The sequence below is a fragment of the Spea bombifrons genome, chromosome 11 (genome assembly GCF_027358695.1).
Source record: "Spea bombifrons isolate aSpeBom1 chromosome 11, aSpeBom1.2.pri, whole genome shotgun sequence".
NCBI lineage: Eukaryota > Metazoa > Chordata > Amphibia > Anura > Pelobatidae > Spea > Spea bombifrons.
In genome coordinates, this window is record NC_071097.1 from 28,640,444 (window position 1) to 28,662,060 (window position 21,617).

At 39.5% G+C, this 21,617-nt stretch overlaps 1 protein-coding gene across 2 annotated transcripts in view; it reads right to left on the minus strand.

Annotated features, from left to right (window-relative positions):
* The window catches only part of ZMAT4 (zinc finger matrin-type 4), a 129,338-nt gene that overhangs the window by 19,430 nt on the left and 88,291 nt on the right, over nt 1-21,617 (minus strand). For both annotated transcript variants that reach the window (XM_053450051.1, XM_053450050.1), the window contains one exon: nt 3,993-4,089. In XM_053450051.1, coding sequence (XP_053306026.1) covers nt 3,993-4,089 — 97 coding nt within the window. The remainder of the gene's footprint in view (nt 1-3,992; nt 4,090-21,617) is intronic.

The window sequence follows — 21,617 nt, forward strand, 5'->3', positions numbered from 1 at the left end:
ATAATCTTACAGAATGAAGATGACAAAAAATCAACAGCTTCTTCATAAATTGGTCTGTGGCCACAGAAATTACTGCAAAAACATTTCCTGAAAAAGCCCTATACTTTTTCAGGTGTTCATTTATGTGTTCTAAACTTCTCTCTGAAGAAAGCAGGGTTACAAGCAGGAAGAAAAGAATCTGTATTGTATTTTACCCTTTAAACATAGAGAGATGCAAAACCTCCTTTAGAAATGTAAATTTTCCTGAACCATTTGCCCAGAAAAATGAAGTATGATACATTTCTTCCTCAATCAATATGGAAGAAAATGTGATCTTTTATCTATGAATCATCAAGCTGTAGAAGTATAAAGAAAAATCAATGCAAAGTCTTTTACCTTTACTATCTAACCCCAATAAAAAAGGAAGACTATATATTTTTAGTACGCTCAAGGTCCTTCTGTCATGTTAATTGCGCACTGGAGGGAGTTCACAAATAAAAAGACTATAGAAAAGTAATGCAAGGTCTGCCTGCTATAGTGTGTTGCCTTTCTTTGTAGATAAATATAAGCCAATGTATACGTTACATGGGTCTTTTACATGTCCCTAGCCTTCGTGTGGCCTCACATCTGCTTTCCGGCCATTTTCACAATTGTCAGTGCAGAACATCAATGAGATGATGGTAGATTCGTAGAAAAGCCTTACTGGAAATGTGGAAAGTACACTTCTAAAACTTTAGGTGGAGACATACACATAAGGACTAAAGGTACGTCACTTTTTGATCCCTTACCAGTTGCTACACCTTGCTACCTTGTTGACAAATACCTGCCAGTGGCATATTCTTGCCTAGGTTGACTAGGTCTAGGGTGGCTGATCTTGGGGATGGCAGCTCCTGGGCTTCTACAATTGGGACAGACGTGTCTTCCGAGTGAACATACAGTATCTATCCCCTGCATGTAAATCTTGCCAACCCTTTCTGACTTCTATACTTGCAATGTACTGTATAATATCAAAAACATGTTATAATTCTGTAAAGAAAACAAATTCATGTAGAGAATGTGCTGGTACTCTACAAATAAAATGTGACATAGCTGTTTCACTTGGCTTTACAAGTCGCAACCCTCTCCTACCACCCCCCCCCCCGGTACTTACCTTTAAAGAGTCCTGCCGGCGAGTCTCCCTGCTCTGCCACGGTGCCGGTTTGTAATGCTGAGCGCCGGAAATTGACGCCACTTCCGGCGCTCATCATTACAAGCCGGCACCGAGACTGAACAGGGAGACTCGCCGCAGAGGAGAGAGAGAGAGGGGCGCCGAGCGGGTAAGCGAAAACTTCTCGGCGCCCCTCTCTCTCTCCTCCGCTTCAAAACAAACAACCAAAGTGCCGCCTGGGGCAATTGCCCCAGTCGGCTCCATTGTAGGGCCGGCCCTGTTCACAAGGCAGGTCCCTCTCCCACCACACTGCTTCACAAGGCAGGTCCCTCTCTCATCACACTGCTTCACAGGGCAGGTCCCTCTCCCATCACACTGCTTCACAGGGCAGGTCCCTCTCCCATCACACTGCTTCACAAGGCAGGTCCCTCTCCCACCCCACTGTTTCACAAGGCACATCCTTCTTATACCCTATGACTTAACAAGGCACAGCATAGTCCTTTCCCCAAAAAGTTAGCAAAACATATTTCCAGCTGATTCCATTATTCTGTAGTGATATATTGTGCAAGATGATGATGATGTTGAGCAATTATGGGCTGTTTATGATTTCTAGGACACTGCTATAATTACCATTATGATTCACTTCGTACTAGGGTTTACGAGGCTTTAAGTGTAAGCTGCGTATAATTGAGTTGGTAAACTCTGTAATGCACATTTATGTTTTCAAATTACAATATATGTGTTCAGGAAAATGCTAAGGACAATGGTGCATTGAGATTTTAGATAAGAAAAGGCTGCAGAAACAGTGACATAATCTTGTAGCAATCTAAGAATCGCTGGCTGTGATATGTCATTTACTGCATCGTACAAGACTTAAGATTTATTGCCTAGATTAAGTCTAGATATAGCTAACCAATGGAGAAATCCCTTGAGCTGCATCACATAATGCAAAATAACCTACATGATAACTTTGTGTATTTGCCCCAGTCTCCCTGATAATTACGTGTAATTTTCATGTCCCTACAGAAATCTCACTATACACAACAGTTCTCTAGTTCAAGTAATGACGCATAATTATCAACCTTATGTCAAACTCTGCAGTATTCCACCTATTATCATACATAGTAATTGAAACAAACTGGTGGATAGGACTGTTGTAGAGGTAAACTACATACACTACCCCTAACTGCAATAGTCAATCCTAGAGGTTGAGGTCCTGAGTACTCTGCAGCTTCTGGCACATTAAAGTTAAAAGGACAACTAACTCTTCTTCTTGACAGAACCTTTTCCCCCAAAGGCTGAGCCTCCGAGTACCCTGCAGCCGCCGGTACTTTAATGCTAAGACATGGTACAAAATGCTACGGTAATTTATAATCCAAGAAAAAGGAAACAGGTCGGGGAAGGTAAAGTTTAATCACAGGCCAAGTATACTGGTATGGAGAGGAGGCATGAAGAAGTGTACCCAAAGCTCTGAGAACATGCTCATTGAATGGGAAAAGATAATGCCTGTTGGGGTTGGAGAATACACTAACATGACAGTAATATTTCATAATATTATTCATTACAATGTCTTATTTTTAAATGTTTACTTTCAAAATCACTTACAAGTAAATTCTCTGTTTGATACCACTTGATTGTTGTATGTTTGGTCACCCTGCTTATAAAGCATATCGTTCTTGTATAAATTGTTAAACAGCATCAATCACACAGGTGCAATTCCCCATGTCACTTGTCACTGCTGTTGCAAAAGCATCAATCACACAGGTCTTAAAATAATCGCGCTACTGTTGCTTTAGTTTAGGAAGAATCACAACTTTCTCAAGACTAATACATGTTGTATATGATATATTATACCCTAAGATCCCAATATATCATGTACTGTATGCTATGCTACATGTATGTCAGAATAATTAGGTACAAGGAGGCCTGATACAAGGACAGTCTCACATTTTCCAATGTTTTCCTACTTGATCAGATTAGCTGTGCTTAGAATAGTGACTTCAAGCAGTAAACAACAGCTTTAACCCTGCGATCTGGTGGTTTTTTTTGTTTTGTTTTTTAACATTGACATTATATATTGTTTTTGTTTTTTTTTTCAGGACAAGAAGGGCTTTATTTAGATAACATTATTTTGGTTTATCCAGATATTGAAATTGGAATTTAGACATTTGGTCATCTTTGAACCCGGCCAATACAATTGAGATCATCAAACCATACATATTTGAAATCTAGACACTTCATGGTTATTTCAAATGCTAGTATTTTAACTCTTCCCATGCCAACACTTTTGGGAAGATACAATGCTAATTTTAGGACTTACTCATAAAAATAAACTTTTTTTTTACATTTTGTTGGAAATGGATGGTTCCCCCGATGGTGTCATCACTGGAGAATTATTTTGATTATTTTTTTATAACTATTTTTATTTATATATTTTACTAATCCCTTGACATGAATGGTTGAATGCAGTAACTGTATTCAACCTGCAGGGGAGACAGCCTCTTAAAGAGTGCAGCCATCGTGCAAGAGGCGACATGCGTCTCGCTATGGTGCTAGTGAGCGATCTCCTGAGCGATCTCCTGAGCAATCACAGTGCGTCCTGGGGCGGGTTTTCAATGTCACTACATGCAGTATCTAGCATCTAGCAGTAACAGTCATCTAGATATAGTGAAAGTATAACTGATGTGTAACAGAATATTAAGATGGTGGGGCTTTCTTCATTAAAATAAAATATCCTGTCTTATAAGACAATGTACTACTTAAAACTCCTTAAGTAAAAGTCCACTGCATTATGTGTAACAGGCACCATTATAGCATCATTCTCTTTCGTGTTTAATTGGACATTGAATTTACTTTGTTGACTTACTTGTTCTGATGGCGAGCACCTTTAAGGTGGGCATGATACTGCTCAACTGAATTTAGGACCATGTTGCAAGTGTTACATGAGTAGCTACTTCGCAGAGCTGGAAAAAGGAAAAGAAAAGAACCATAAGCCAGAAGTCATTTGGACAAGCAGAGCTTAGATAATTGCTGTGCAGGGAAATACTTTGCGTTATTGAGATTCGAGATGAGGATCTAGAACATAATGCAAAACCGAACAACTGAATGGATAGAACAGCAGTATAAAAACACAAGTAAACTAAATGCATACAATTTAGGATTAGTAATAAATGGGGAGCTACAGTACATGTCTGCTAAATGAGTCATTCATAGACGTATGCATAGGATATTTGATTTAAGCTTATATGCATGATATATGATGTTTGTATTGATTCCAATCTAAAGTGTCACCCAGCATTAGTAGCCGAAAATGGTACACATGGAGGTTTTCCCAGATTAAGTCAAATTCCTAGGGAATCTGTGACCTAGTATCCCCGAGAGGCTAGCATCTCACAAACTAAAATTGAAACAATTATTTCTGGTATGTATACGGAAATATATTTCCCCACCTACCTATACTAGCCACATGGGAGTAATTATCCATAGAATCAGAAACATGTATATGAGATCGTTCTCTTAAAAAACTCTATGCATATGTTAGTTTTATTTTTACATTTAATTTAAAAAATATGAAATTATTATTAGAAATGTAATTTATTTATCTCGGCGCTGGCAAAAGCTGATAAATTATTATGTTTTAACGGACTACGGACTGCATATCCTGAGTCAGGTAATTTCACATGAATATGAATTTGTTTTATTAGTTTTTTCATTGGAAACGTACGAGAGACAGATGCATCGAGCTATTGTATCGCAAGGCGCATGCATTTTCAGAAGTATGTTATTAGGTGAGAGCATGAAGCAGCCATGCACAGAATAGAAGGAACATTCCTACTAGAACTGGCCCATTAATCTTCCAGGAATTCCAGCCATATCTATTTCCCCTTCTCTACCTGCTCAAAACTTTAACATGGTCTCCAGTTAAGTCGTGTATTAATTATAAGTATTTTCCCCCTCTTCTCTCCAGTTATTGTCTGGTTCCCTGAAAATATAAATTTTCCACTGTCCCTAGTGTTTGAACTATGCATGTTACACACATCTCATATTTTATTATTATTATTTATTGTTTTATATAGCGCCATCAAATTCCATAGCGCTGTACATAACAGGACATAAAAAGTAGTATGTAACATAACAAATTGACTTACAGAGACAACAGGTGAGGAGGGCCCTGCTCAAACGCGCTTACATATGTGGCAGATATATATTTTTTATGAGCAATTAATTCACATACAAGGTACCTTTACATATATATACATACCACAGAGCCACCTCACAGAAGACAGACCGAATGCACTGTGCAAGTATGTTAATGTGAGTATGCTCGTGTGATAAATACTTTATTACACCGTTTAAGTCCTGGAATCTGTAAAATACGATATTTTCCATCAATCATGGAAAACATCATTGATTTAATGCCTAGTAATATGAGATGTGGTTCCCCTGGATTTTTTTTTTTTAAAGTAAAGCTATTTTAATAAAAATATTAATATATATATTTTATAATGCATCCTTTTCGTGATCTAATTTTAAAACTAAAACCTATATTACGTATCATTACATTTCTCAAGCAACATGTGTTACGTAGACAAGGACTGGGTGATTAGCTGCTTTGGCATGATAAGAGTTGCAGTTTATGCCAGCAGTTTTCTATGTTTTCAAAAAGAAAAATATTAAAAATGAAAAGCAGTCGATCATTTTTAGGAGTTAGTGGAATAATGTTGGGTTACCATCAGAAGAGCCCTAAGGACCAGCATGTATTATGACTCCTAGGATCTGATTGATATCCTGTGCCTTTCCTTCTCTCAGCAGTTATGTCATAAATAATTATGAGCAAAATTAATGGAGATAGGAACATGGGCATTTGGACTTACATGTACATTTAATGGAAAAAGCTCCCCATCTTGTCCATCTGAAGCAAAATAATTACTCAGACCAAGAACAGAGAACCGTGACTTTCCAGCTTTTGTATGATTAAAGGAAAAACCGACTACATATAGTACAAAGCTGTGAATTTAATATTGAACAAGGCAGGGGTTACTTTAAACTTCTATCACCTCAAGGCAGTTTATGCCTATGTTGAAATGTGTCTGGGTTATGCGAAGGCACCTCGGCTCCATTTCAGGAAAAAGTTTCTAAAAAGTCTCTTCCTCAAATATGATGTTTATTAATATATTTATTCGGGTTATTTTGTACGGCATAAAGATATGTCCATCGCAGTAAAATAGGAGCCAGTTCCTATCTTCATTGGAATGCCACATGCTGAGATTGTAATTGCCACGAGACCTCAAAGATTTTTCCAGCAATTTCTGTAAAACTGTATAATCTCTTAAAATAGATGACTAAAGCATTGGAATGCAATGGACAGCTCTAATCAGACACCTCCTTTGAGAAAATAATGATATAATCACGTATTTCCATTATCTGAAAATAGTGGCCTGGTGCTCCAGGTGTCAAGGACCACAAAGAGACAAGGGTTTCTAGATCACCCTGCTTGAATGCAGACGAGTTCCATGTGAAGCTTCAATTTAATCATCTGTGCTCAAGCAGAGCTATTTAGACAACCCTTGTCTTAGATTGACTATATGTGCCTCATTTGGTAGCTATTTCTCCCCTTCTGTCGACTGCCAGTGTATGGAGACTCACATTGCTCGGTCACAATGTCATCAATCTGTGGAAAGCCCCCACTCCTACCCGGTAAATATCAGGGCAAAGTGGGCACATGCCCAAAGCTGACCAGCAACAAGGGGCCCACCAGAGCCCAGTGGGTTCATGGGACTAAATGTGCCAGAATGAATGTGATGGAAACACGGTTGGGTATTGGTAGGGGGGGGCACCCATTATTATATTTTTTGCCCAGGGCCCACCAAAGCCTTGGATCGGCCCAGGTGAATGTGCATGAGCGTTTGTGTGCAATCAATGTAAGCTTTTGCCTTTGCTATGCTGCATATACCGAAAGTATGAAATAAAACCCCTCAATGTGGAATTTACAATTATTCCAGTAAAAGAGTACATTTACTTTGCATCATAGTCACTTAGCTATCTCGGCTCCTCTGAATTAAGCTATTGGATAATGCAATTCAAATTGGAATGTGAAAGCCCTTACTGTACCAGCGGCTTCAAAGACAGTCAATTTAAAACATAAAAAGTAGACCAAAGAAGTAAAATCATGAAACTGTGGGTAGAGATTAATTGCCCATCTCGGGTCTCCTCCCTCCATTTCTCAAAGCTGTCGTCCTGTCTTCAAGTAGTAAGTGATGTGTTGCCATTGCTTGAATTACACTGTTCTATAAATCATACCAGATGTCAACCGCATTACTTTTCCTGTCACTCCTTGGCTGCCTATTATACCAAAAGACTTATTGAAGCATTAAACCTGGTGGAAGTATTGAACAGTAAGCAACTCTATTGTCTGCACAATGACAACAGCATGTAACGTAACAAGAAGGACCAAATATGTAGGGCTGCAACTAACGATTATTTTAATAATCGATTAGTTGGCCGATTATTTTTTCGATTAATCGATTAATCGGATAAAAAAAACAATATGCAAATTTTTCGTTTATTTAAAAGAATTTAATGAACTGGATGTTAAAAAACAACTTAAAATTTACATTAACATTCTTATTTTGTTATGATGTAATAAAAAACAATATTTTCAAAGTACAAGAACCCAAACACAATATTTATGAAACAAAATAACCCCAAACATTCTGAAAAGAGGTGGACTATTACTGTTCAAGAAACTTTGCCCCAGCACTTTGCACCCAGCACTTTGCACCCAGCACTTTGCACCCAGCCCTGGCACTTTGCACCCAGCACTTTGCACCCAGCACTTTGCCCCAGCCCTGGCACTTTGCATCCAGCACTTTGCACCCAGCATTCAGCACTTTGCACCAGCACTTTGCACTTTGCACCCAGCCCTGGCACTTTGCACCCAGCACTTTGCACCCAGCCCTGGCACTTTGCACCCAGCACTGGCACTTTGCACCCAGCACTTTGCACTGTGCCCCTGCACCCAGTCTCTAACTCTGCCCTGCACCCAGCCCTGCCCCCACATTCTGCCCTGCCCCCACACTCACACTCTGCCCTGCACCCACTCTGCCCTGCACCCACACTCACACCCTGCCCTGCATCCCCACCCCCACTCTGCCCTGCACCCAGTCTCCCACTCTGCTCTGCACCCACACTCACACCCTGCATCCCCACCCCCACTCTGCCCTGCACCCAGTCTCCTGCCCTGCACCCCCCACCCCCACTCTGCCCTGCACCCCCACCCCCACTCTGCCCTGCACCCACACTCACGAACCGCTCTGTGCGAATGGAGCCACTCGCACAGAGCGAACCGCTCTGTGCGAATGGAGCCACTCGCACAGAGCGAACCGCTCTGTGCGAATGGAGCCACTCGCACAGAGCGAACCGCTCTGTGCGAATGGAGCCACTCGCACAGAGCGAACCGCTCTGTGCGAATGGAGCCACTCGCACAGAGCGAACCGCTCTGTGCGAATGGAGCCACTCGCACAGAGCGAACCGCTCTGTGCGAATGGAGCCACTCGCACAGAGCGAACCGCTCTGTGCGAGTGGAGCCACTCGCACAGAGCGAACCGCTCTGTGCGAGTGGCTCCATTCGCACAGAGCGATTCGCTCTGTGCGAGTGGCTCTGTGCGATCCGTGCACATAGACATGAAGAATACTTACCTCCGGAACGCGTCACATCCGTCACGTAGCTAAAAGAAGGCGGAGACTGCAGAGCGTGTAGCAGAAGCGGGGAACGCTCGCGGAGGTAAGTAAAAGGAGCCGAGTGCTCCAACAACGAATTGATCACTCGATTAATCGATAACGGAAATCGTTATCGATGATTTCCGTTATCGATTATTATCGATTTTATCGATTCGTTGTTTCAGCTCTACAAATATGTTTGTCGAAAAAAAAAAAAAGAAATGCAAATGAATTAACTCTTTTTTTGGCTATACTAGAGATCTTATTTTACACATTTATAAGAGATATACTTTTGACATTGTCTTACTGATTTAGCTTTTATGTGCATCATTTGCTGCTGTAGCTTAATTATTATTTATATATGTTTATACAGGCACAAGAAGGCATATTTGCGCACTTGTAATTCAATTAAGAAGTATCAAACTGCTTGGTGTGGTTAATAAATGTATCTAATATTCCCCAAAGCATGTCGGCTTGTTTTGAGCAATGTGACCGCATTACTGTTGATGTGAAATTCGAACACTATCAGCAATTCCCACTTGTGCATGAGGAACTTTTAATTTATGGAACTCTTTCAGTATATGTTTTAATCTGCATCTTCTCTGTGTGATCTACGTCTCAATTTGAAGGATTACTTCAGTCTGAGTTTCAATGGCTCCGTCTAGTGTTTTAATAATCCATCAGATACCTCACAAGCAATGCAAACTACCCTATTTCCACCCCTTTATTAATTACTGATAACATTATGCCCATTATACAGTGGTCACATATATGTTGACTTTTTGCGTTGACCCAGAGTAGCCTTGATTTTCCCAAATGTATCAATTAAGAAATTAGTATGTTGGTTATACCAAACTTCAAACTGAATATAGGGTGTATTCAATAAGCCATTAGTTTGAACACTGACTTCACTATAGGGCCAACCCCAGGGAGCTTCTACAGCAAGGAAAGCCATGCTAACCCTTCATAATGGGTCGTTTGCAAGGAGATTTCTTACCACATGGTTTTATGCATTTCACATATGGTTCTCATATCAAATAAACAAGTATTCTTGCAAAATTGGAATAGTTTCCCAAAATTGCATGATGTTTCTTATATTGCTTGTTGATGTCCAAGAAGACAGAAGTCTACTGCTCTAAACACTCTTGTCTTTGGTGGAAAAACACATTCCTAATAACAAAACCAAAACATTAACAGGCTTTGGTGCAATGGGTTCCCTAGGATTCTTGCTAAACCTTCCCAATATGCCGAGCTAAATAATGGAAATTTCCTGATACAAATATCGGTGTAGGTAAAACGTAATTGAATAGAATTGACTGGTGGGATTTGCTTATACATAGTTTGATGGTTAATTAGTAATTCTTTATAATGAGAATAACATAACATGTACATTTGGTTTGAAGTAGTTGAAAAGTCACCCTGTCTTTTTATAACTCACTCCTCACAAACAAACTCCTCCTTCAATGCTTCTCAATCTCTACATTGATTAGGCCTTTCTAATTGGCATCCATCTGCCTTCTCAATTAAACAAAATGTAATTACACTATTAGCACCTTCCTGTTCATTGGGGTCGAAAAAAGGCCGAATGTTGTTTAAAAAAAGCATTAATTTGCTTTAAAATGACCCATAGACAGAAACATGTTATGGATAAACTCTCCATTCGACTGATGTCAAGCTTGTTGGAAACTGTGTGACCTGGGGCACGTGGAACACATGTCTGGTCCAAGTTGCATTCAGGATGGCGGGCTCCCCACTAAACAGATCACCTTAACTTCTTATTTTATCATATATTGAGTATCTTCAGATGCAACACATCTCAGTATCGTGGGCACACAATGGGACGCTGTATTAGAAAAAAAAACTTGCATTGTGTTTGTCGATCAGTAAAGCAATAAACTACAAAAAGATCATATGATATACTTTTTCATTATACAGGTTGTATGCAATTATCAAACAATATTTAAGAGTATACTGAAAATCAGTTACAAATAAATATTTATGGGGTAGTAGAAGTACCGTATTGGCTCGGATATAGGCCGCCCCCGTATATAGGCCGCACCCTAAAAGTTTGGTGCTTTTTTAAAGAAAAAGTTTTTTTTCTTTAAAAAAGCACAAAAAAAAACATGTTGCCGCTCTGTCCCCCCCCCCGAGATATGCTGCCGCTGTCCTCCCTCCCCGAGATATGCTGCCGCTGTCCTCCCTCCCCGAGATACGCTGCCGCTGTCCTCCCTCCCCGCGATACGCTGCCGCTGTCCTCCCTCCCCGCGATACGCTGCCGCTGTCCTCCCTCCCCGCGATACGCTGCCGCTGTCCTCCCTCCCCGCGATACGCTGCCGCTGTCCTCCCTCCCCGCGATACGCTGCCGCTGTCCTCCCTCCCCGCGATACGCTGCCGCTGTCCTCCTCTGCCCCCCCCTCCTCGACTTACCGGAGCAGACTCCCGGTGTCTTGCGGGGCCGGCGAGGGACATCTACGCAATACGCGTATGCAACTTCCGGTACCGGTACCGGAAGTTGCATGCGCGTATTGCGTAAATGTCTCCCGCCGGCCCCGCAAGACACCCGGGAGTCTGCTCCGGTAAGTCGGGGGTGGGCAGAGGTAAAGCGCTTAGATAACCTCCCGTGCCAGCACCCCCCCCCCGTGGGAAGTGCTGGCAGGGGAGGCTTGTTTTTCCCTCAGAAATCTCATGGTGCTTCCCACAATGATCACCTTTTGCCTCCATATCCACTTTATACACGGATCCCTTGAAAGTAATTGCCCGCTGTACAGGACAACCTTTAGACAAAACTCGGGTAAGAGGGGCAATAGCCAGATCACCACTCATGGACAGCTGTTTGGTCCTTAATAGGACTCGTCAGCATGAGGCTGTGCTACTGGCTTAATACTTAAGGCTTGGGGTAGCACGAGAAATATTTGCACAGACGTAGGTATCCTTTTTATGATCAGAAAATGAGCCGTCTTAGAAGAGGAATACAAATATATGTCAATATAATATGTAAGCCGCAGGAATCTACTCAATGTTTCATTTGTTCTACACTTGGGACACAACACAAATAATTTGATGCTGAAAATGCCTTTCCGTAATGTCAGCTTTATGTAAAAAACTAGGGTTTATCTGAGAAAAAAAACAGACTTCAAATTATAATTATATATAACCTGTTATATATATATATATGTCATTATTATATTTACTTATACAATGTCTATGAATTCTGTCATACTTTATGTAAATGGCGTGGTTTTTTTTAAAGATGGATTTATTATTTTAGGCTTTTTAAACCAATGTAATAAACTTATAGAGGCACTGGTCCAAAAACCTTACAGCCAGAGATCATTGAAACATCTAATGTTGTTCTTGTGAAAAAATTGAGAAGGTCATAAAATTCACAAAGTTTTTTCTCCTTTACAATGTTATATTCTTATCTGTTCCTACTCAACAGCTTCCTTATAAGTTATCTACCTTTCTTGTTGGCTGAAAGTTTTTACAGACATTTCCATACTGTATCTTCGTTCCTCTGCCTTAAACCTAATGCTCTGTAAGGAACAATAAACCAAAAAATATATATTCCCTGCATGAATAAAATCATTCAAAGCAGACTCTAGAAGTGTGAAGTAATTAGGTTCAAAGGACCTTTCTTTCAGGCTTGATGGTGACACCTAAAGCCTTGGAGATACAACGTGTCATAAAGAGGACGCTATATAGCTAGAAAAAGAGATGCAAAGGGAACAGTCCAAGAAAACGACAACCCTTAATTCAATTTAATCCCAACAGACACAGCAAATCAGAATGCTTGACTACACACAAATCTGATGACGGATTTTCTTCAAGCTCCTATATGTGGCTTTCCCGTTACTGATTATACAGCTATGAACATTGAATCCATCAATCTAATAGCAGGCGAACACATTTCTTTGCAGAAAATCCGGAAAAAATTCATGTATTTCAAAATCACTTCCGCAACAGATAAAACGCATAGAACACGCAGCAGATTGTAAGATTACCTTTGACTGTAATGTATTTTGGTGAATGGAGAAAAAGGAAATCTGTACAATGTCCATGAAACCTTATGCTATATAGATTTCTTCTTTTCTTTGCACCAAACTAAATTCTGATTTTTGCATGACTTAAAAGGTTCCAGTCACGCTTCATTGAAAGAAGGATCCTTAGAGTATATTTCTCACCTGAAGCTTCATTTCTAGCAGTGTTGATAACAATTAAGATCAGCGTGGTAAACGGATCAATTGCTAAATTAACGATTTAGTAGTCCTGTTTCATTAATGCTGTCTCTCCATCTGCTAAGCAAGGAAGTGGTCCTGTCCAAAGGTCACCTCTGCGTGCGGGAACGCATGGACGAATTCTAGAGTTTCTGTATGAACAACCCGCTAGTTCTCAGTGTTTTCAGGAGAAATCCCAAGGCCTTTACAGGACAGAACAGTCATTTTTCTATTCTAACCTCCGTTCCACATCTTGCACACAGAGGAGCCTATTAGAAGCTGTTCAAGAACTTTGTTGGATTGCGATCATTACTGTATCTCATATCTCTACATGTCTACACATAGCGCACACAAATCACATTCTTCATATTTCCACATTACATTATTTGTCTTGTTTCTCATTTCAAGTGTGTTTTTATTTTTAATAATTTGCTTTTTATTTCCAGTCATACAGAGACATCTATGTTATGTTAGGACTAATACATTGGTGATTTTTGTAAGCTGGCTACTTGTCTGTATACAGATCAACAGAATATAACAATGCATCTTTTTGTAAAATAGTTAATAATTTTTTCATGCTCCTTACTGCCAGTCAGCAATGAAACAGTGAAAACGTAAGCATTTAAATGCGTAGACGCATGCACTCGCAAGCAACTTGCATATTAGTGAATGTGGGTTGTACTGCGAGTACGTGTGCAATCTTAGTCAAGACTCGGCTTCTGGTGTACAAGCCTGCCTTACAATGATTTAAAAAATGATAGATCATGCAAATCAATTCACCGGACCTTTTTTTAAACTGCGAAAGATTGGAAATTTGGGATATTTGAAATATTTTTTTTGGTGGACATTATACTAAAATGTCATTCTCCTCTCAGTTTAAATACTTATGTTGCCGCCTATTTGTTGAATCATATCATGACAAAGTATTTAGGTTCTGATCTGGCGATTTTACATCAAACCAATTGGCGGCAAACACCATAACTCAAGTATAATAGATCCTGAAGCATCTCTAGAGATCTTCAAGGCCAAATTAAATTAACTTCACGCTGCGAAGATAATTTCTTTGGTCATGGTTCCAACACATTAATGGAAAAAAAATGTTTTGTAATAATAGTTATTATGTGTCCTTAAGCTTTAATGTTTCACCTATCTTACTCATTTTTCTTTGCAATGAGAAACATCCAGTTACACAGTTTAAAAAAAAAAAACATCTTTGTTACGGTTGTCATTGAAATTAAATGACTTGATTAGAATTTATTCTAGAATTTGAAACCACTTATTGAAGGAACAGAGTCTAATTAAATACGAGGCTCATCTGTTATTAGTATCAGCTACTGGTGCTGTGAGAACAGAAAACATATAGTATATATCTGTCTGAGTGCCCTGTAGATTAATAAAACGTACATGTAACCATAGAATGTCCACCTACAGAATTTTCAGCTGTCATGTGGCAGGAATGCTTCTGACATTATAATCACTTTTCCTACCGTAATATTGGTATCAATTACAGATCAAAAAGAAAATACTTTGCTTTACAGAATTCCTGACGCCGGCAACATTTATGATTTACAGTTTCGGTAGTGTTAACTCATCTGGAGCCATCAGTTGGATATTTGTAAGGAGTAGACCGAGCACTGGCCTATTTACCTCAGCTGCTGCCCTAGGTACCAAGAACTACATTATATATATATATATATATATATATATATATATATATATATATATATATAAAAATACACAAAATATAAATTTTCTTCATTAAAAATAACCTACATAATAAATATATAATCCCCATTCCCAGCTTTTTTTATGGGTAATAAATGTGGATATTTTCAATAACTTTGGCAGTTGGATATTTTGTTCAGGCCAATTACAGGACATTACATGTTTCACGTCAGTTCTCTGCTACAGTTACAAGTGTACAATATGCATAAAAATGACACCAGCTTATTAATTCCTAACCAGGACTAATAAATCTCCGTCTTTGTTTTTAGTTTGTCACGATGACAAATCGAATGCAAATCCCACGTTGACAAAAATCTAATTTCTCTACTTCATAAATCAGATCACTAGAAAGAAAAACAGTCACAAAGTGTCCGTGTCACACTTGGTCTTGCGACTGTCTGGGAATAAACAGATTCACAATAGGAAGGCAGCACTGTTATTTGCTCTGCCTGTAATTCCAAAGTTTAAGCAGTTAAATGGCACAGTCCCCTTACAGAAAACAATGATTTCATTTTCTGTTTATCATGTATTCTACTTCTTTGGTGCATTTTAGGATTTGCAGATTTACAATTATTGCATTTCTTGAAATACTTCTCACTTTCTGTTTTTGGACACATTCCAGCTATTGTCTTTATCAGGTGGGTATTTTGCATGTTGTCAAATCAGTAGCAGTCGAAATTTCAAATACTCGACACAAACCCGATATAAACCTGTATATTTGCTGAAAGCAATAACAGGTGTTGTGCCCATCTGTTCAATATGTGGATACATTGTGCAATGATTCAGTATTCTAGGTCTTATAAATGGAAGCAATGTTGTGTCAGTCAAACAACAATGAATCACACAGAATATGAAGGTGCAATGTAAACAGCAAATCTGAGTAGCGTGTGATGGCATTTCAGGATTTTTAAGAATAATCTATTTCTCCCTCCTTAACTTACAGAGGCTTAAGCCTTTAAAAATACTGTTCTGTATTTGTTTTTTTTTTGTATACAGATAAACCCTCAGCTTAGCATACATTTAAATATTCATACAGCACTCAACATTGCTGCAATAATTATACTTACGCTCCTCAGGGGCGGGTCTAGCTTCTTAGGGCGAAGAAACAAACAAGGGAGTAAAGAACGAACGAAAGAAAGGTCTACATAGGATATAAAGGGGTTGAACACAGTATTTGTAATTTTACTATTTACGCATTTACAGGGAGATTCAAGCCAGTGAATGAATATGATAGCTGTATGGCCCTTTTTACCCCTTAAGGTCCAGTGTCCATGGAGCTGAATGTCTCGACCCTTGGTAGCTTTCTAAGCTCATTTAATGCCATGGCGTTAACTGACCGTTTTTTTGTGATGGTCACTAAGGAGTTAAATTTTTATCTTGTTCCTGCAGAACCCCCCATATGCATTAGCCCCTTTACTACCCACCCAGTGTCAGGGACTGTAACTGCCTCCTTAAACGTTTCTATCAGATCCCCTCTCTGTCATTTTACCTACCAGCAATACCAGCTGTCCCCGTTTTTAACCTGTAAACCACAACACAAAACAGTGCATATTTTATATTGCTGTGTACTGTAAAAGCACTCAAATACTTCTGATCTATCCATAAGGTTCTTGTACAGTCACCGTTTATCATACAAAAATGAAGGGATTAAAAGTCTCTGCGTACTTCAAGTCACTGAGACCCACAACTCACTAATATTGCCAATTTATTATCCTACCTCCTTTTGTAATTTCATCATTAGTTCTTCCCCATGATCTGTCTCCAGGTGAGCTTGGCTAGCTGCTGACTGGCAAAAGGTGCAATAAGTCATTGCCGAGCTAAGAGGCTTTGGAAAAATAAGTACATTTTACTTTTTTCCATGTCACTTCATTTCCTGTAGCAAGTATCACAGCACAAGCAGATGGCTCGTAATGAGAGGCTTAGCATGACTTCAGCTCACTATTGCTTTATGGTACATGGAGTGCTTATAAACAGCTCAATCCTCCTCATCTAACTTAATGTGTACTGTTTTTATTCTGCTGGGAAGTAAAACTACAAAAAAATCCCCACCTGGTGCACCTGGTGGGGTGCAGTTATATCAGCTATATCAGCATGAAATAAATAGATTGCCAATGAAATCAGCGTTAATGGATTCTTCATGTTTATTTTTCATGGTGTTATTTAGAGAAGGGGGTATGCTTTAGAGAGATGATAATTGACTGGAATCATGAGTTTATTGTATTTGATCGCCATAGAATATATTAAACCCCAATACCCTTTATGTACCTAAATGTGATGATATGTTAATTAAATAGATTCACTGTTTAGAAGGATTGGTCACATCTCAAGAGGAAGTGTAGAAGCCAAAAACTTTATGGACAATAGCTTACTTACTGTATTTCTTTTCACCCATTTCCTCGTTTTTTTGCTTGTGCCAGACAATTCATCATATATACCAAGCCAGTTAACACATTTATTTTATGACATGTCAATCTATATACGGGTGACATCAAAATCATAATTTCCCATTGGCACATTGGCCATTTGTTCATGTACTTCTGCTCAGTAATATTCTTTCAGATATGATCTATCCTATCTCCAAATTAGTAGATTTTCAAACTGGTCATCCGGCTACAAACTACATCATTTTGTTCAGGGACTTCCTTTATTACATATATTGCTTTTCCTGAACTTTGAAGCCAACCCTGGCAAGTTTCTCCTGAAAGACATGATTTGTTAGGAGAAACCTCACGGATTTAACTATACATTAAACAGGGTTAGCCAAGCTCTACCTCCAGCAGGAGCTCACTGATGTTGGCTTTTCAATAAAGTATGTATGCTTGTATAGTAAGGAGGCCAAGGAGATGAAGCACAACGCTACGGTATACTCTCCTGTTAATGAATAAATACCGTATTTGCTCGATTATAAGACGACCCTGATTATAAGACGACCCCCCAAAATCTGAATATTAACTTAGGAAAAAAAGAAAAAGCCTGAATATAAGACGACCCCAAAGGAAAAAAGTTTTACCAGTAAATGTTAATTCATGTAAACTATTTTTTTTAATAAAAGCTATGATTGAGAAAAAGATTTTTTTTTGTTTTTATTTCTTGTATTTTCCAACCTGTCCCCCAGTTACGCACATCTGCCCCCAGGCTTGCCACTCCAATATGGCACTGTGGCCCATGATATGCCTTTTAACCCTCTATATGCCACTGTGCCCCATGGTATGCCTTTTGACCCCCTATGTGCCACTCTGCCTCCAGAAATGCCTTATACCCCTATATCCCATTCTGGCATTTAGGGGGTTAAAATGCATATTATGGGGCAGAGTGGCATATAGGGAGGTATAAGGCATTTCAGGAGGCAGAGTGACATTATGGGAGTTAAAAGGCATTGTATAGAGCACTCTGCCTCCAGAAATGCCTTATACCCCTATATGCCACTCTGCCATTTAGGGGGTTAAAAGGCATATTATGGGGCAGAGTGGCATATAGGGAGGTATAAGGCATTTCAGGAGGCAGAGTGCGCTATTAAATCCCCCCTTAACGCCACTCCAGAAATGCCCTATGCCCCCATTTAACACACACACACACCCTATACCCCCATTTAACTAACACACACACACACACACACACACACACACACACACACACACACACACACTCTCTCTCTCTCCCCCCCTCTCTCACCCCCCTTCCCCCGCTCTCCCCCCTCTCTTACCGGTGCTTCCAGCCGGGGCAGCGGGTTGACGTCGCCTTCTGCTGCAGCCGGAAGGAGGTGTGGCTAGCAGCGGGGGTTTGTATGCGTCCGTCGCGTATACTTTCCCCGGCTGTCAGAGATCAAAGTTCCCCGCACCGGTGCGGCACCGGTGCGGGGAACTCTAATCTCTGACAGTCGGGGAAGGTCTATGCGACGGACGCAGACAACCCCCGCTGCTAGCCACACCTCCTTCCGGCTGCAGCGGACGTTGTCTACGCGGATCGCGTAGACGTCAACCCGCTGCCCCGGCAACGCAGTAGGAAGCAAGGAAGCACCGGTAAGTGTGTGTATGATGGGGGGGGGTGAGACAGGAGGATCCAGGTCCCCTGCAGCAGTGCGGGGGATCTGGATCTTAGTCTCCTAATCAGACCTCTATTTGAGGTCTGATTAGAAGACGACCCCGATTAGAAGACGAGGGGTATTTTTCAGAGCATTTGCTCTGAAAAAAACCTCGTCTTATAATCGAGCAAATACGGTAAGTCACCACAGCTCAGTAACTATTATGGTCAAAATTACTACTGTCATTTATCGATAGGTAGATAGACAGATAGATAGATAGATAGATAGATAGATAGATAGATAGATAGACAGACAGATTTAAGCAATCGGAAGGAGTAATCTAAGTAACCGATGGAGTAATTTATAAAACACAGTGAATGGTACAAGAATGCAGGTAATATTAAGAAATGCTGAGCAGAGGTTTCTTAACATTACATTCCCTTTAGTTCTATAGCACCAGCAGATTCTGTTGATGGATAGTTTGTAATACTGGAGAATATTTTAGGATCTGGGCATGGCTATAGTCAGTTTGTCAGTGATTGCTGCTGTGATTATTTGAATCAGTACTAATTTAAGATATTTTGGTAATCATGGAAATGACCCCTGTATAACCTGCTGGTATAAATCCGAAGTGGATTAAAGGGCTACTCTGGAACAACTGTGATATGTCACTTTAAATGAGAATCACACTATTTCTAGCTTGATTCATTTTTTTATGAATATTGAGCAAACTACATAACTAATCAAAATTCAGAAGTCGCTGTGGTTAATCTGTTCTTGCTATGCTAAAATGTCAGAAGAACCCATTGTGTATGCATATGGTCACAAGTGCACTTCAATCAATCAGAAGTCCACATTTGAATCTCAATATAGACGGCTTTTGACAAATTTTCAGACAACGTATCCGTAAATAATCCTGTAAAGGATGTAGAAAGTGCAAACACTTCAAAACTAAAATGAAATTCTTTTTAAAAAGTTGGACTACGAAAAAACTGCAACATATGCACTAAAAAAGAACAATTCATCACATTTGCATAATATGAAAATGTTAAGACACAGTCACAAGGGACTGACCATGCATACAATAGCATAATGCGAGATGTTACATAATAGTATTAAAGGAAATGCCTCACCTGAGGCAGACAATAAGAGGTCAGGGATTGGAAGGGAACATTGCTTTTTAGTAAGACAAAACAAAATGTAGGATTTGTATTAGTTGTCAAGTGTTTTAGAGCCCAATATAAGCCTTAAAGCGTACTTCCCAGTAGATCTAGTTTTCGAGGTCGGCCTCGATTTTCAATCACTGCTACGTCCGGTTTGTGAGATTCTCTGACCCAGGGAGCTTTAAAATCAACCGGAATCTTTGCTTTTGTGGGTATTCTTAAACCAGCTGCTGAACACACAGATTTACCGTATTTGCTCGATTATAAGACGGGGCAGCGGGTAGATGGTATAATAATGGTTCCCAATTATCAATAATGGTAAAGTAATCCCAATACAAATTAACAAAAAAAAAGAGAGAAGGGTGTTAGCTGGAGAACCATAGAATAAAATACAAACATACTTGATTATCAATTGCATACAGGTCTCAATAGACCAATTGGTTTAATGCAAATACAAAACAAGATACACAACCAAAATCAAAGATGTCACTTACAGAATAGAGACAAGGACATATAAAGAAGTGCACGAACTCCCAACATTTCGGCTAAGAACCTTCCACTAAAGATACGAGAAAGCATAATTCTTTTTGTTTGTTTTTTCCCTCTAAATAGGATATAAATCATGTATTGAGGTGTTGATATATATATATATATATATATATATCTTTTTTTTTTTGTAAATGCAGTATTTTCAGACGTTTCTCTCATAGCTTTAGCACAGTGTATATGAAATATATCACCATTTTCCGGCAGCCTTTCTGGTACAATAGTGAATATAATAGGAAGTCGCATTTCATTCAGCATCCAGCAGGCTTATTACTTGTATAAATGCTTTGTGCGTAAACATAATAGCAAAGGGAAACAATATTCACAAAGGCACAAACTAGCAATTAAATTGTAACAATGAGACTGGCATTTTCTAGGCTTCTTTGTTACTGGAGATATATGTGCAACAGCAAACATTATTATCCTTAAAGAAGAATACGTTATTTGCTTTTATAAAACCATCCATGTCACAGTGTCTGAGAAAGCCATGCAGGGAACAGAGTGGCATAATACAGTAAACAATTTATCTGGCATTTGTCTAGGTCTGGCAGGGGGGCACCTGTCATTGTGTGCTGCTCTTAGGTCCAGTAAGAGGTAGGCTAAACATCTTAGTCAATAAATCATTAAGGCATTCCCTAAGCCAGTAACAGTGTTAGGCTTTCAGTATCTCCCCAAAGGAGCAAGCACTCAATAGCAAAGATTCTGGAAAATGAAGTGACATCGTAAAAGGAAAGTAGGATGGAGTGAACGGCAGACTCACTGAATGCTGAAAAACTTCTTACAACTCCAGCTTATCTTTATGCATAGATGGAAATCACAAAAGCATGCATTAAATCATTGATTCCATTTAAGTTAGTTGAGACAAAAAAAACCTTAAAATTCTTTGAGTCTGAGGTAAAACATGACAATTACCACCATGACAATGTATACACTGTTTAAAGAGTGACTTTATGACCATAAATCCAATAAAAAATGATATTCCAGTGACTATTGTGGTATCAAGATGCCTTATTTTTGCACCAGTCATGTTTTGAAATCCCCCTGGATATTTGTTCAACAGGTTATCACAACCCTAACCCACATAGGACGGGATTACAGAAGAA